We start from the raw sequence: 15,429 nt of genomic DNA on the forward strand, positions 1-15,429 counted from the left end.
TTAGACCTCTCTTAGTAAAAACGCATTTAAAACACTATTCTCTTATGTTATCATTTAAAACACATTTAGTCAGTTGTTTATAACATTCAGTGTAAAAAAGGGCAAACGATTACCCATTCGTTTTAAACGCGTTTTTGCTAACATAGCTCTAAACTAAGCCCGGCTTCGTCGGTTTAAAACCTAGTATGGTCCGTATAATTTATGGGTCTGGGTTGGATGTTCCTATTTGGAGAATAATGAAAAAAAAAAAAAAAAAAATTTACACATAAAGGTGCAATGAATAGAATATGAGATTGAAGAATAGATGAGAAAATGTCAGCCTGTGAGAGACATGTATACCCAGGAACAATAGGGTGAACACCAAATCCAAAATCATCCCTTATAAAGTGAAGGTCTGTATGGCAGATTCCACAGTAAAGTATCTTCATGGTAATATCATCATCTCCATTGACCCTGTAAAGAACTCCATAAAACACTCAAATATCATAATCTAGTTCTGTATCAATAGAAGACTATTACTTATAAGTTGTCTTTGAATCAAACCGTGAGGCTTGGTAACATATAATATTACCTCCTAGTAAAGTGAAATGGAGAGAGAATTCCAGAGGAGTCTTGCGCTGCCCAGCCGAAGGCCTTCTGTGTCTGCTTTTCTCCTTCACTGTTGGACATTTTACAACTAAGATAGGACGAAGAGATAAAGAACTACAAAGAGACTACAGAGTTTGTGTGAGAGAAAGAACAAGAGAGTAATGTGCTTTAAGTCGGACTTACTTTGTGGAGGAGGAGATGCATGCCTGTCTTTATAGGAGGAGAGAATTTAAGGTGTCGTAATAAGTGACATAATACCTTTTTTATTTTATAAGGAGGTGAGGATAGTCTTTTGGATTTTATGATGGTCAAAGGTTGGGACATTTACTATCAGGTCCTCGTACGGCAACGAGGATAAATAGGCCCTTGGTCTTTTTTATTTTTTTATTTTTTTGTTAGGTAAGGAGGGAAGTAGGTAATAACAACTTGAAATCTCCTTGTAAACATGAGATTTTTGTACACCACAACTCATCAATTACCCCGAACAATTGTTATTAATTATCCCTTAGTCTTGATCTGTGCTTGTTCGACGGAAAATAAAGAAAATAATATGGTGAGAGAAAAGGTGGGATAATAGAATAATAGATGTGTACTTTAATAAAATTCAAAAATACCAACTTTGTTTATATTACATGGCACTGAAATGTAAGGAGGTAACATTTGATTTATTACCAATGGGGTTGGCAGTCTAGTGGTGAAAATGCCCTCAATCCATCACCGCTCAAGTCGGCTGATTGTGGGTTCGAGTCTTGACATGCCCCACTATTGTACATTGGTCCTGCGGAAGAGTCGTTTGCCATATGAGGGCTTGTCCTTGGGGCAATGATCACTATCATGGAGCACCATTTCTGCACAAAATTAAGACATTTGATTCATTTAAAGCATGCAAGTCAATTTTTGTTTGCTTAATTATGTTGCACACAATTTTCTCCACAATTCTAAAAAATGTAACAGAATGGTTTGTATTGGCCTGATCGGAATGGTATCAGTCTTGACTGATCCCTAATCCTGACCTTTCCGATCCCATTCCACATGTATGATTCAAGGGTAAAATCATAATAAAAGCTGATTAAAAAAAAAAAAAAGAAGGCAAGGGTAGATCTGTTCAATACCGTTGATCCAATTCGATCCAGAATGGTATCGAAATGATATGAACCTTAACCATTCCTGTGACGATTACGAGTTTTAGAACCTTGCCCACCACAGCATTCTCAAAATTCTTACTTTTTTTTTTGTTTAACTTTTAGGAAAAAGAGATAGAAAAGAGTTTGGATGGGTCCCACACATTTCTCTAACTCTCTTGCTTTACATATTTTAGGGCCTATTTATTTGGCGGACAAAAAAGGGTGAAAAAGAATATATATATAGGCTCCAGATATAATGAGGTTAAAGAACATTTGTTTTCTTTGCTAAAATTTGCATTACAATTAACGAAAATATATATATATATATACACAAAAGTAGCCTAGAGATTTCCATCACTCAGACATCAATGATAGTTTCTCCCACCTTTGACATTGGAGAAACCCAAAAAAAAAAGGGATTACATCATTGGAAACCTTGCTCTTTCAAGGAAATCTTTCAAAATATTAATGGATCCATGCTTAGGATAAATGGCTTGGCACCCCAGCAAACAAGTTTCCTTAAATGAATGGTTATCTTCTTAGTTTTCATTCAAGACAATCAAACACCTATTTTCTTAGACATTAAAAAAAATCCTACTCATTTATTTATTTTGGTAAACTACAAATTTATTCTCACCCCACTATTATAGTTCCCATATATTTTACCGTCCCACCCTTTTTATCCGCTAAACAAATAGTAGCTTAAGGTTTCATAATAATTGAGTATGACCTTTTAGATTATATAACAGTCAGGTTTGGACTTTTACCTCAATAAACAAAGTTTTTATTTATTTATTTTATGAGAAAAAGAAAATCACCTAATTAAGGATGACTTCGTGGCTAAGTGGTGAGTGGTGAGCTTCTAAGAACAAACAAACGGATCAGATCAATAATTTTTTTCAATGAAATCAGAGGTAAGATTTTGCTTTTAAAATTTAGGAGATAGATTTATTTATCTGAGAACTGTTGTGAGAGATCAGACAACACAATCTAGAAGCAAAATTTACTTTTTAATTAGGGGAAAGTTTTCCTTCACCACATGGTGAAGGGGGTTATTAGATTGGGCTCTTTTGTAGCGTAATATAGTATGTAACATAGATTCAAGGGTTGGGTATTCTCAAATATGTAGTCCAAGGTTTATTGGATCTACACTCTATGTTGTGTGATAAAGGATCCCCACACGGTGTTACCTGCATGATAAGGGATCAGTGTGTAATGCCTTCTTAATACCAATTAAATTCCTTGACCACGATTAAAAGAAAACTTCGTCATTATTATATAATTATAGCATAACTATTCCAATAGTTTACAAGTGATGTTGGATCATAAAGGTTTTTTCACCACATGGAACTTTAAGTCATCTAATCACTATCATTTCTCTTATCTGTTGGAGTTCTAAATATTCTTCCAAAGTTGGCCATGGGTTAAGTAATTGGTCTTTTACCATTGCTTAAGGAAAATCATATCCAAGAAGTTATTATGTTTTAATTTTTCCTTTTGGGTAATGTACGGTTGTACCTTTATATCCATCTCTCTCTTCTTAAGATAAAATGACATACTTGCCCTCCTCTTGGAAGGGTTATTTCTATTGTAAATTGTGAAAAATTTAACTATATATGATCTTTTAGAAAATGATTAATTAAAATGTGGCACATCACTCATCTAATGGTATTTACCAAAAATTTGGTAGCCCCTAATACATTTTTCGCAGAAATATTTTGAAAAAAAAAAAAAAACCGAGCACTATAACAAAACATCAAGAGATTTGGAAGTACATAAGCAAGTATATAATACTAATGAGAAAAATAACACTGTCCTGCTATTGTAGAAAACTCCTAAAGAGAGGGTGCTTGAAAAGATCACGCTGGCCCCCGCACTCAGAGCACTGAAGAAGCTGGCGTGGGCCTTCTCTTGTTCCCTCTGTTTGGTGTTTCTTGCACCAGTAGGACAGGTTCCGTTTCCTAATACTAATATAACATATAATAACATATAAGTAGATAACATGACATATTACATTATGTAGGAAAAAAAGCTTGGGTTAGGGTTAAAAACACTAGATTTGGTGCACAATGGACAAAGCAACTACCCATCCCAATATATGTTCACTTTGTTGTATTGGATTTAATCGACTTACCCTAATAATAGTCAACATTTCACTAATCCGGTTTCTAAATCAAATAAATGAATACATTAGACCACTAGCAAAGGAAACTTCACATGGGAGAGAAGAAGCCTGAGGGTAAGGTTAAGTAGCAGGTTTCATGCCGGACACGGAGAAGGTAAGCGGCTGGAGTATTCGTGTATAGAGAATGATAGGCACGCATAGACAAACATGCAGACTTATTGATCACGTACGTATCTGTTTGAATTTGACACATGGATAATACGGTCATTTTGCCCCTCCATGTGTTTGGGTGTAAGGGGAAGCCATTTTCTCTTTTAAAACAGTTTCCTATGGGGTAACCTTACAATATACATCATAGTTACCGGGGGGGGGGGGGGGGGACTCTATATCCTCTAAATTAACCATTAGAGCATAGTGATTATCATAATCATAATCATGAACATCAAACTAATTGTCAATCTTATCCGCATAAAAAACTCCCACCTATAAATGTATGTCATGATCATGATCTCATTAGATTAGTTAAATTAAGGGTTAGGTTACATTATTAGGTAGAGTTTGATTTTGAAATCTATTTTTGTCGTCTTTTATTATTCTATTTATACCCTATTAAAAACAATGGAAATTAATTTAGCATGTGGTCAATACTAACCTCTAGTACTAATATGATAAATTTTAGTCAATAAGAATTATACTACATGATATCACCGATAAATGGTTTCTTTGAGGAATCGTGGCCCCTGCACCCAAATATATGGGGTGAAATGACTGACCTGCCCCTATGAAATGCAAAATAACAACATTATTAATGATGTTTTCTTGTGTGCTCCCATTAATCCTCACACACGCACAAGGGTCACGCTCTCCCACAGGAAACACTTCCATCCCGACTTGGATAAAAACTAGACTAGTCCTAGAAACCCCAATTATATAGGATTTCAGATCATGTCAATAATTCAAACATCTAAACTCACCTTCATTTGATCTTTGTCCTTGCTAACCAAAACTGAATCGGCCCCAACACCTACTTTATCACCTATCTTGAATTTCTCTACGTTACACCCTACTTAGGTCACTACTCCCACGATCTCGTGCCTGTGTTGAGTGAATTGATAAGGAGAGAGAAACTCAGCAAGAGATGAGAAAATGTAGAGAGAGAAAGGGTACATACCCAAGTACAAGTACAACAGGGTAAAAGCCAAATCCAAAGTCACCCTTTGTAATGTGAAGGTCTGCATGGCAGATTCCACAGTCAAGTATCTTCATGGTAATATCATCGTCTCCATTAACCCTGTAATGAACAGAAAAAACACTCAAATCATAATCTGTTTGTGGATCATAAGAAAATTGCCTATATGTTTTCTTTCAATTAAATTATATCACCTCCTAGTAAAGTGAAATGGGAAGAGAATTCCAGAGGTGTCTCTTGCTGCCCAAATAGGTGTACTTTGTAAAATTCCATCAATCTAATAGCTCGAAGCCGCACCCTTCATTAAATATTGTATTAAAAAACTAAAAAAAAAAAAAAAAAAAAAAGTAAAATTACAATTTTTTTTCTTTTTAATAAAAAGTGACTTTATAAAAAAAATAAAATTATTCCTTCGCTCTTTGCATCACCCATATGGGATAGGTTTCGGTTTCTATACGGTCTACTATTGTTACCGAATTGAAGGATTGATAATGAGGTCATTGCAGCCATTGGAATTTTTTTATTTTTATTTTTTTTCTTTTTGGGTGCTATATTGCAAGTTTGCAACATGGGATGGAAAGGACACATCTGGATTTTAAATTGAGAAAATTACAATATCACCCCTTATACTTTTTGAAATAATAAAGACATCCCCTATTAATTTAATAAATACCAAATTCATTCATGCCGTTAGCCGGCTTTATTAAGTGATAGAAAATTTGTTAGGTATTTTGTTAAAATTTTAAAACACCCGACATTATTAATTTACCCTTTCCCTTGCTCCTTCCTAAAAGAAACCTAATTTCCTTCTTCCCCGCTACCCAAAATTTTAGCCGAAGGATTTTGGGCACGAATCACGTCCTCTTGGGCGGATCAGACGGAATGTCTTCTTACTAATTACTAAATACAATCAAGGAACAGAACAGAAAATGGGAAAATATAATAGAAGAAATTAAAAGAAACGAATACCTTGCCAGGAGTGGTGGTCCTGGGAGTAGCAGGGATAGAAGGATAGGCATGGATATCCAAAACCCTTCCTCCTATGATTACTAGTTCTGATTTCACATTCTTCAATCGCTCGTCCCTCAGTTCATTCTAAGAACACAAAATTTCGAAAACCAAAATGGTAAAACCTAGATGAGAAAAAAAAATAATAATAAAAATAAAAAAGAGGGTGGGGCGGGGGATTTGGGAGAGGAACGACGAAGCTTACCGGATGAAGAACTTGAACATCACCTTTATCTTGCAATAAGAGTGTTTAGTCGCCTCCCTGCACTGTTCTCCATCTCTCTCTCTTCCGACGCCTCCCAATACACCAAGTTCCAAGTGGCTGTTTCACTACTGAGCAGTATTCGCTAGAAATGTAGTAGCCACTTACGGAGACAGCCTTTTGCCATGGATATGGATCCGCCCAAGAGGATGTGATTCGTGCCCAAAATCATCCGGCGAAAATTTTGGGTAGCAGGGATAAGGGAAATTAGGGTTTTTTTTTTTTTTTTTTAAAGAAAGGAGAAAGGGGATACTAGCAATTGCTAACAAAATAACTAACAGATATTCCATTACTTAACTTAAATTAATAACAGGAGTTTTTGTTATTTCAAAAAGTATAAGGGGTGACATTGTTTAAAAACCAAAGTTCAGGGATGACATTGTAATTTTGTCTTTTAAATTTGATATATTTATTTTCTTTCTAATGGAGGAAATACATTATGAAGCACATGGACATTGGTGAAGTAGATATCTTAATCTAACGGTTGTTAGAATTGAATGGATTGATGTAGTACAGTTATTTGATAGGGTGTTGTGATTATTTTAACCCAACAGTTGGCTCGTATTATTCGATCCATCTTACAGGATATAATTTACTTGTGTTCACATTTTGTATCTTGTAATATTAATTATGTTTTTTATCCCAATATAAGAAAAGGAAAAAAAAAAAAAAATAGCTACGTTCCGAGTGAAATCAACAATTTGGCTGACTCCCCAGCCAACACAGCAATGTCAGTAACGTGTACCACAATTTGATACTATTTTTATCCATGAATTTTGAAGATGTACCAAACTCTATCCATGAGTATCTCACGTTACTCTGAATAAATGACTTTTTGAGACACCCCCCCACCGCGCAAAAATAAAAAAATACGATTAATAAAAACACAAGTTACCTCTATGGAGCAAGTATGCAATACATGCCAATGGAAAGGCACATGAAAGAATCTTCAATACCGGCAGTGTCATCCACTTTTCATGATCTGGAACCTTTTTTTTTTTTTTGGGTTGGGGGAAGGGGGAACGCGTGGGTTTCAAAATGATCTGGGCCAATTGAAAGAAAAAGAGTTGGCCAAAGTGAGAGTCACGGTTTTAGGAATCGGGATCAGATCCACCGGATTGATCAACGCCAATTTCAGTTAGTTTGGTTTTTTTTTTTTTTTTTTTGCTAATAACGGGTATTCAAGCCTTCGGTGATTAGTCCCATGGACCACATTGACCTCACAATTACATGGACCGGGTCATGCCAAGGTTGAATGAGAATCATTCAGCTTTCACCAGAAGCAGTGAAAAACACTAAACACCATATGTGAGTGGCCTCAAGAAGGTAAGAAGAGTTGAACTTAAAACCACATGCTTCTTGAGGCGAAGATCCCTTGTGAACTAGGCTACCCCATTGGGGTTTGATGATCAGGCTCATCCAGTCCTTGTACACGAACACCGTAGATGTAAAGAATATCCGATTTGGGGATTGATACAAGTCGATTCTGATCCAAGGTAAATACCAAAATCGGCTGGACCTGCTCCATCAATCTTTGATGCTAAGACTATACCAATTTGGGACAGACTGGTCGGATCCTGGCCCAGGACTGATCTGGATCTCCGATTCCATGTTTTGAATTCCTAAGCGAAGTGGCCACAGAATCTAGAATTCCAAACATGAGATTTCTATCTCTCTCTCTCTCTCTCTCTCTCTCACACACACACACACACACACACAAACACACAAAAGATGCTCAACAACGGGTAAGAGTGAATGTACAAATACATTCTGAACCATGAACAAAAGATTAATTGCCTTCTGCATCATAAAGGCATTTTCAAGCTAGAGGAACTAACAAAAAGGAACCTGCAAATGCAATACCTTAATAAGGTAATTCAGTTGGAAAGAACCAACACCTCACAATTAAGAGGTCAAGAGTTCAACTCTGCTTAGAACTATTTTAAAAAAGGAACCTGCAACAGCCCAGCATCCAGCAAACAATGTTGGCTGATTCTCCATGGACAGCTTAAAATTCAGACCAAAGTCTCTCTCATATAGGGAAGGAACAAGTGCCTCAATTGTTGATCAAATCACAAAGCAATAGTCTTAGGCCAAATCGTTACAAATCAAGTTTCACTGTTTCATGTTTGTAATTGGATCCTAGTGTGCAACCCAGCAAGGGTGCAAGTCGGGTGAGAGTTATCTCAGTATTCTTTTCATCTTTTCTCATAGTATAATTTCACAGTATCCGCAGACCAGCTCGACCACCGGAAGAGAGTGCTCTACGAACAGCTCGACCGCAGGCTGGTTGTAAATCAGGAAAACTACTGTGCTAATGCACCCTCTATTAGGTTGTTCTGGCACACGGCTTACTCAAATAGGGGTGGTGGGACTTGATTCTTTGCTTCTGGTGCCCTGCCCTGCACCACCCTACCTCTGTTAGCAGGTTCAGAGAGTCTCAGGTTGGAGGTAGGGTCAGTTGGATCAAGGGTTTTCTTCATTCTAATTGTTATGTTGGGTGGCAAGTAAAATTACCCAGAACATCAGCAGACCTGGCTTGCTGCTATCTCACTTTCATAGTTCACAGTAGCAAGTAGCAACAGCAAACTGCCACCCAATGATGCAAACTCTGCTTACAACTACAAACTTTGGTTCCATCTGATTTCGTAAAAATCTAAATTTCAGAAACTACTGAACAAAATTTTTGAAGCATTGATATATAATCCACAAAAGCTGGAAATCTGTTTCGATTTGAAGTTGACGATAAGTGATCTGATGATGAATATATTTCCCAAATATGTGCAAAGTTGAGATAACAGATTTGTTTCCGCAGATTCATATGATTGCTTATATGGGCTTCTTTTATATATAAAAATATCTCACAGTTTCTTACATAGTTGCATGTCAGAGTAGGTTTTTGTCTGCCGCAAAGGCCTAAAAATGTTGGAATGATGACAGAGAAGCCAATCAAACAAAAATAGTTGATGGGTCTAGTAATCTAAATTTACAATGACACTGAAGTTGATCACACCCGGGTAACAGACCTGTGCAAGTTGCAGCATTGCCATCAATGCCACATTAGTCACTGATACAAGCAAAAAAGAAGGTAATTCTCCTCAGTTGTTATTATAGAGATGGAATGCTTATGATCAGATAGGTGAACAAATTGTTATGTTCATTATCTATCATTACTAGAATTAGATGCACAAAACAAGCTATATGATCAAGCATAAAAGATATTCATAACAAGTAAGGATGAATTTAAACTTACAAAATCAGACATGAATCAATAAGCTATTATTGATTCACCAGTAGGTAGTTTCAAGAAAGAGCGGCTGTTTCAAGAAAGAGCGCATCTTCTGCACCAGTAGGGAGTTTCGCATCTTCTGCACCAGTAGGGAGTTTCAAGAAAGAGCGGCTATATTTTCTATCCCTCCCAAGATTCACCAACTCTTTTGCTTCGTCAAGCTTTGACTTCTTGACCAATCCATCCACTACAACTTGCAAGAGCCTTGCATCCAGCAAGCAATGACGGTTGAGACTATCCTGGCAAAGTTTAAAAGCCAGATCAAAGTCCCCCTTCTTACAAAGGCAAGGTACGATTGTCTGAATGGTCATTCGATTTGAGACGCAGTCTTCTTTGGCTAAATCATCATAAATCCTCATAGCATCCTCTATATTTCCCTCATTGCAAAACCCTTTAATCAAAGAATTAAAACTAAAAATATCAGGTTTCAATCCCCTGGTCCTTAATTCCTTAACTAGCTCAACCGCCTCCTGTGTCTTTCCTCCACGAACCAGTCCCTCCAACTTCGCATTAAAACTTCTATTATCAGGAGTGCAATTGGTGTTCTCCATTTTAGCCCAAATCTTCTCTCCATCAGAAAATCTATCATGTTCATATAACGCTTTCAAGAGCGTATTAAAAGTAATCATATCTGGCTCCACCTCGTTCCTCTCCATCTCATCTAGCATTCTAATCGCAAAATCGAACTGACCCATCTCACAGAAAGCACGAATCATGATATTGTAAGTGAAACGATTTGGGATAACAGACAAGCTCGGCGGAAGCACACGAAAATACCTATCGGCCTTCAAGAAGTTCTTGGAATCGACGCAAGCAGTGAGAAGGGCATTGAAAGACATAACAGTACGTGGGCATTTCAGTTCAGGCATTTGATCGAACGTCTTGGAGGCATGATCAAACATACCTGATTTCCCATATAAAGAGATGAGACGAACAGCGAAGCCTTCTTTAGAGATGTCATTGTACTTCTTCTGTTCTTCGAGGATCTCTTCGATGTAGTGGAACTTTTTCGCATCGGCAAGTCGACGAACAGTGATCTCGTAGACGCGAGGCCTGCAGCGGAATCGGTGTTCTTCGGAGCATTTTTTGAACTTCTCGACAAGTTTTTTGAAACTCCGTTCCTTGACGATGCCTTGAAGGAGGGTGTTGAGAGAAGGCGAAGAAGAAGATGCAGAAGGGCTAGTAATGGTAGGTGAAGTACAGAAGCTCCGATAGAGAAGGCGAGTGAAAGAAGACATTTTGCCTCGTTTGCAAAAAATGGAACAGGGGAAGGGGTTTAAGGGATTAGAATCCTGGACTCGGGCCTCAGGGTTTTAGTTTTTTTTTTTTTTCGCACTGTTTTGGATTTAAGTATCGATATCCGTATCGGTCTTGGTGTTGGTCTTGACTCTTGGCTGATATTAATACGATACTGAAATCGATAATATTGATCTGGGTTGGACTGCTGGTCCTTCTTAATAACCTTATCAAGGCTGAAGTTAGACTATTTAAATGAATAATTTCCTTTTAAAGATAGCTAAACGAAAGTACTTAAAAATAAATTAATAATAGAAATTGGAAAATTTGAACCTTGATGAAGGGGTGGAAGTTTAAAGAGGAAAGGTTGTCTAAACACTCTAAACCACTGCCTCACATTGAATATTCTACTTATTTTTATGACAGGAAAAATTAATAAAAACTTTATTTGAAGGGGTATAACGTTTTGATTAATACATGTTAAAACGTACTTTCATAGGGATTCAGCTCCTCTCCATAGAGCCTAGGATCATAGAGTGATCCCACAGTTTGGAGGACTAGGGCATGTGTCCCGAGGTCACCTTAGTAGTGGCCTAGGGATCATAGAGTGATCCCACAGTTTGGAGGACTAGGGCATATGTCCCGAGGTCACCCTAGTAGTGGTCTCTGTGTTCTATTGTGAGGATCTTATCCATATCAAGGAGTTTAAAAAAAAAAAAAAAAAAAGAGAGAGAGAGAGAGAGAGTAATAAGAAGTTAGGGATTTCATCTCACCTCAAAACTGATGATAATTTATTAGCAAATGAACTATTACATAACCATAGGGCCTTCAACTCATATCAATCTCACCATAAAAGAAGCAAATAATCATTTCCATACAAATATTATTCTTCGTACTACCCCCAAACCCTAAAAAAAATTGAAAAGTACAACAAAAAAAAAAAAAGAAGTGAATGTCGACTCAGATAGAGATTAGTTAAACAGTCAAGGTATTAGCTATATCAATGACAAATCGATATCTAATGTCTCCTCTCGCAAGTCGGTCCATGGCTGTGTTCACATAGTCCATTGATATAACTTCAATATTAGCCACAATGTTGTGCTTCCCTGCAAAATCTACCATTTCTTGTGTTTCTTTCATCCCTCCAACTGCACTTCCCCCGACGAGCTTCCTCCCTGTAATTTAAAATGAAAGGAGATTAAGAGTTAAGATTCATAACTTTTGACATTTCATCTTCAATGGCCCAGGTCAAGACCTACATGGAACATGGGCTTGGGCACTGCTTAAAATTTCAAGATCTACATGATACATGGGCTTGGGCCATGCTTAGAAATTTTATCTTTACTTACCCATAAGTAATGGAAAGATTGGCAGCTCCACTGTTTTTTCAGATGCACCCACCACCACCAGCTTCCCATGAGGCTTCAATAGATCAATCAATGGTGCCATAGGGTGAGGTGCAGAAACCGTATCTATAATGCCATCCATTGTGCTCACCGCACCCTACACATTAGTTCAAACAAGTAAGATTTAAACCATACATGGTATAATATATAGGTAACAGTGAGTTTGTACACTTAAGCTCACCTTCATTTGGTCTGAGTCCTTGCTTTGCAAAAACGAATCTGCTCCAAATAGTTCAATGGCTTCCTTCTTCTTGCTTGGTGATGTACTAATCACAGTCACCTTCATACCAAATGCCTTAGCAAACTTCACAGCCACATGCCCAAGTCCACCAAGCCCCACCACTCCCAAATGCAGTCCTGACTTGTCCAGTCCATAGTATTTCATGGGGCTGTATACAGAAATCCCGGCACATAGTAATGGTGCAGCGGCATCTAACGGTAGATTTTCCGGGAAGCGAACGGCGAAATGCTTATTAACAACGAAGATATCAGAATATCCACCGTAGTTTTTCTTTCCGGTTCCGTTTATTTCCACTTTGGGGCAATAGATCTCCAAATCCTCTTGGCAATTTTCGCAAGCATGGCAAGAGCCAATCAAGCACCCAACACCTACTTTATCACCTATCTTGAATTTCTCTACGTTGCACCCTACTTCGGTCACTACTCCCACAATCTCGTGCCTGTGTTGAGTAAATTTGATAAGGAGAGAGAAACTAAACAAGAGATGAGAAAATGTAGAGAGAGAAAGGGAGACATACCCAGGAACAACAGGGTACAAGCCAAATCCAAAATCATTCCTGATAACGTGAAGGTCTGAATGGCAGATACCACAGTAAAGTATCTTCATGGTAATATCATCATCTCCATTGACCCTGTAGACAAAACCAAAGACACCCAACACACAAATCTTTATCTGGTTGTGAATCAAAAGAAAATTATCTGTATATTTAATTTCTTTCATCCATTATTACCTCCTAGTAAAGTGAAATGGGGAGAGAACTCCGGATGTGTCTCTTGCTGCCCAGCCAAAGGCCTTCTGTGTGTGTTCTTCACCCTGACTGTTAGACATTTTCACAAACAGATAGGACGGAGAAATAGAGAACTATAAAGAGACTTAAGAGAAAGAGAGAGAGAGAGATAAAGAACAAGATAGAGGTGGTTTACCCTGACTGTATAATACTGATTTGCTCTAAGGGGTTGTGTCTCGTATTTATAGAAGGAGAGAGTACTATTAAGGTGTCGTAATTGGTGACGTACTGTCTTTTTCATATTATATATAATCTCACTTCCCCTCCAAAAAAAAGAAAGGTCAATGATTGATTTGTCTATGATGGTGATGGTTATATGGCACAGTCTGACCTTCTCTCCAAGAAACTGAAAAGCTATTGTCGTAGACGATTTCGATCCCTATGGTGAGTGGTGACCAAGGTTGAAATGGTAAGAACCCTTTTTTTGACAACGGTAAGCACCTATAAACTGAAACTACGACCCAATCTCCGACGCCTTTTCAATGTTTGAGAGCCAAACACGCCCTGATTCAAATAACAAACAAGTAGATCAAGCCAACAGATCAGTGAAGAGCCTCTAGCAACCCTTAGCGCCTGCCCTATGGGCCTCCTATAAGATTTGGCCAAAAAAAAAAATCCCTATACCAATAGTTTGAGGATACTTTCCCATGTCTTAAGACATGTTAAAGAGGTAGGTTCCAAACTAGCAGCATCTCGTCACTGTAACAATGTAGGCACTAGGCACACTATTTCACAGAATTGTTAATTCCAGCACTTTTTATTGGTATAGGGTAGAGATTTTCCCTCACATTGTCTGTGTAGGAAACCCTCATCAAAGGAATTATTAGATTGTTATTATTATTATTCTTTTAGGATGAAGAAGTTGCGTTTTCTTTGCTTTTGTGAGAAAATATCCTCACGTCAATAATGTGGGGATGCTACCTCATGTTCTCTCAAATTCTAGTCATGTGGATCCAATACTGACATTGTTTCTTTCTTTTCTAATCATGTGATTCCCTATTGATGAAACCGTTTACCACATCATGATTGGTGTGTCATAAGAGATAGATTCCCCACATTGGGTGCATGAGAAATTTTTCCTTTTCTTAATATATATCAAAAGGGTAAGAGTTCCCCACACAAGTCTCACTAGCAAGATCAATGGTAGCAAAGAGAACAAAAGGTGGCACACAATGTTTAGGGAGGAAAGGAACCCAATACCCCACCATATAGTTTTAATCATGGAGACATGGTACAAGAAAATCCAAGTAGATGCTCTTGTTTAGATGGATCTCATTGAAAAGTGAAGATGAAGCATGAATTGGTGATTCCGATTTGTGCATTTTACTCATTCATTTGGATGGTAAAGAAACATTCACATTGAGCTTTAGGGGGAAGACAAAAGTGACATGTGCTCAAAAATCGTCTCATATCTTTAATTCTTTTTTTGGTAATGTAAACTTTATTAAGCAGAAGTACATGTACAACCAGTAGCATCCTTCACACAAAGATCATGGAGCCACATAGTGGATTCTGGCCAATCTATCACACACATTAGTGACAGGGCTTTCCTAGCCAGGGCATCAACGACAACATTCTGAGCCCTTGGTATATAACAAAAAGAAATCAAATCAAAAGAACGGGAGAGATTCCATATGTCTGTGATGATTGGTGCCACAACAAGAGGTGCAATTAGGTTGTGGTCCAGAATGTAATCAATCGTCTCTTTGCTATCTCTCTCTACCATCAAATGAGAGAAGCCATTTGCTAAAGCCATAGTTAAAGTGTAATACCCTACTTCTTAAACCCGGTCTGATTACACGGTTGACCCGGTTAAACCATGCAGGAACCGAACCAGAGGGAGTTAGAGCGGGTTCCTTATGGGCTATGATGGCAAGGGTGACCATAAACACCGGATGGCCCCACAAGTCCGAGCCAGTGCCAGAAGAGACGGGAGTGCCCAAGCCGTGTACATGCACCTACCATAAGGCCATGTACGGATAAAGCAGGTATTGTAGCCATATATTAAGGTATATACATATACTACATCGTATGCCAGGGGTGGGGTTCGCGCCGAGGCCCGAACTCTGACAAAATCCTAAGTATTGGCCCTCAGGTGGGCGGACAGGTGGGTGCACCCACCCACCTGAGTGACCCATCCATGTGCACTATTCACTTATTTAGGAATTATATAT

General features: G+C 38.0%; 2 protein-coding genes across 2 annotated transcripts; both read right to left on the reverse strand.

Moving 5' to 3' along the window:
• Positions 1–9,237: 9,237 nt before the first annotated feature.
• Positions 9,238–10,957, reverse strand: LOC122093355 (pentatricopeptide repeat-containing protein At1g55890, mitochondrial-like). Its single transcript, XM_042663675.1, has 2 exons — positions 9,550–10,957; positions 9,238–9,363 (listed from the first exon to the last, which is right to left on the reverse strand). The coding sequence occupies exon 1, from the start codon at positions 10,821–10,823 to the stop codon at positions 9,600–9,602; it is 1,224 nt and encodes a 407-aa protein (XP_042519609.1). The 5' UTR covers positions 10,824–10,957; the 3' UTR covers positions 9,238–9,363; positions 9,550–9,599.
• Positions 10,958–11,649: 692 nt separating this feature from the next.
• LOC122094338 (probable mannitol dehydrogenase) lies at positions 11,650–13,377 on the reverse strand. The gene is made up of 5 exons (XM_042665105.1): positions 13,199–13,377; positions 12,986–13,099; positions 12,409–12,907; positions 12,171–12,324; positions 11,650–11,996 (listed from the first exon to the last, which is right to left on the reverse strand). The coding sequence occupies exons 1-5, from the start codon at positions 13,294–13,296 to the stop codon at positions 11,797–11,799; spliced, it is 1,065 nt and encodes a 354-aa protein (XP_042521039.1). The 5' UTR covers positions 13,297–13,377; the 3' UTR covers positions 11,650–11,796.
• Between the last annotated feature and the right edge of the window lie 2,052 nt (positions 13,378–15,429).

Source organism: Macadamia integrifolia, chromosome 11 (genome assembly GCF_013358625.1).
Source record: "Macadamia integrifolia cultivar HAES 741 chromosome 11, SCU_Mint_v3, whole genome shotgun sequence".
Taxonomy (NCBI): domain Eukaryota; kingdom Viridiplantae; phylum Streptophyta; class Magnoliopsida; order Proteales; family Proteaceae; genus Macadamia; species Macadamia integrifolia.

Coding starts and splice junctions, on each gene's coding strand:
- LOC122094338 (XM_042665105.1), bottom strand. CDS start 13,296: ATGTCTAACAGTCAGGGTGAAGAACACACACAGAAGGCCTTTGGCTGG. Junction 13,100..13,198: donor CCATTTCACTTTACTAGGAG/GTAATAATGGAT, acceptor TTTTGTCTACAG/GGTCAATGGAGATGATGATA. Junction 12,908..12,985: donor TTGTACCCTGTTGTTCCTGG/GTATGTCTCCCT, acceptor TACTCAACACAG/GCACGAGATTGTGGGAGTAG.
- LOC122093355 (XM_042663675.1), bottom strand. CDS start 10,823: ATGTCTTCTTTCACTCGCCTTCTCTATCGGAGCTTCTGTACTTCACCT.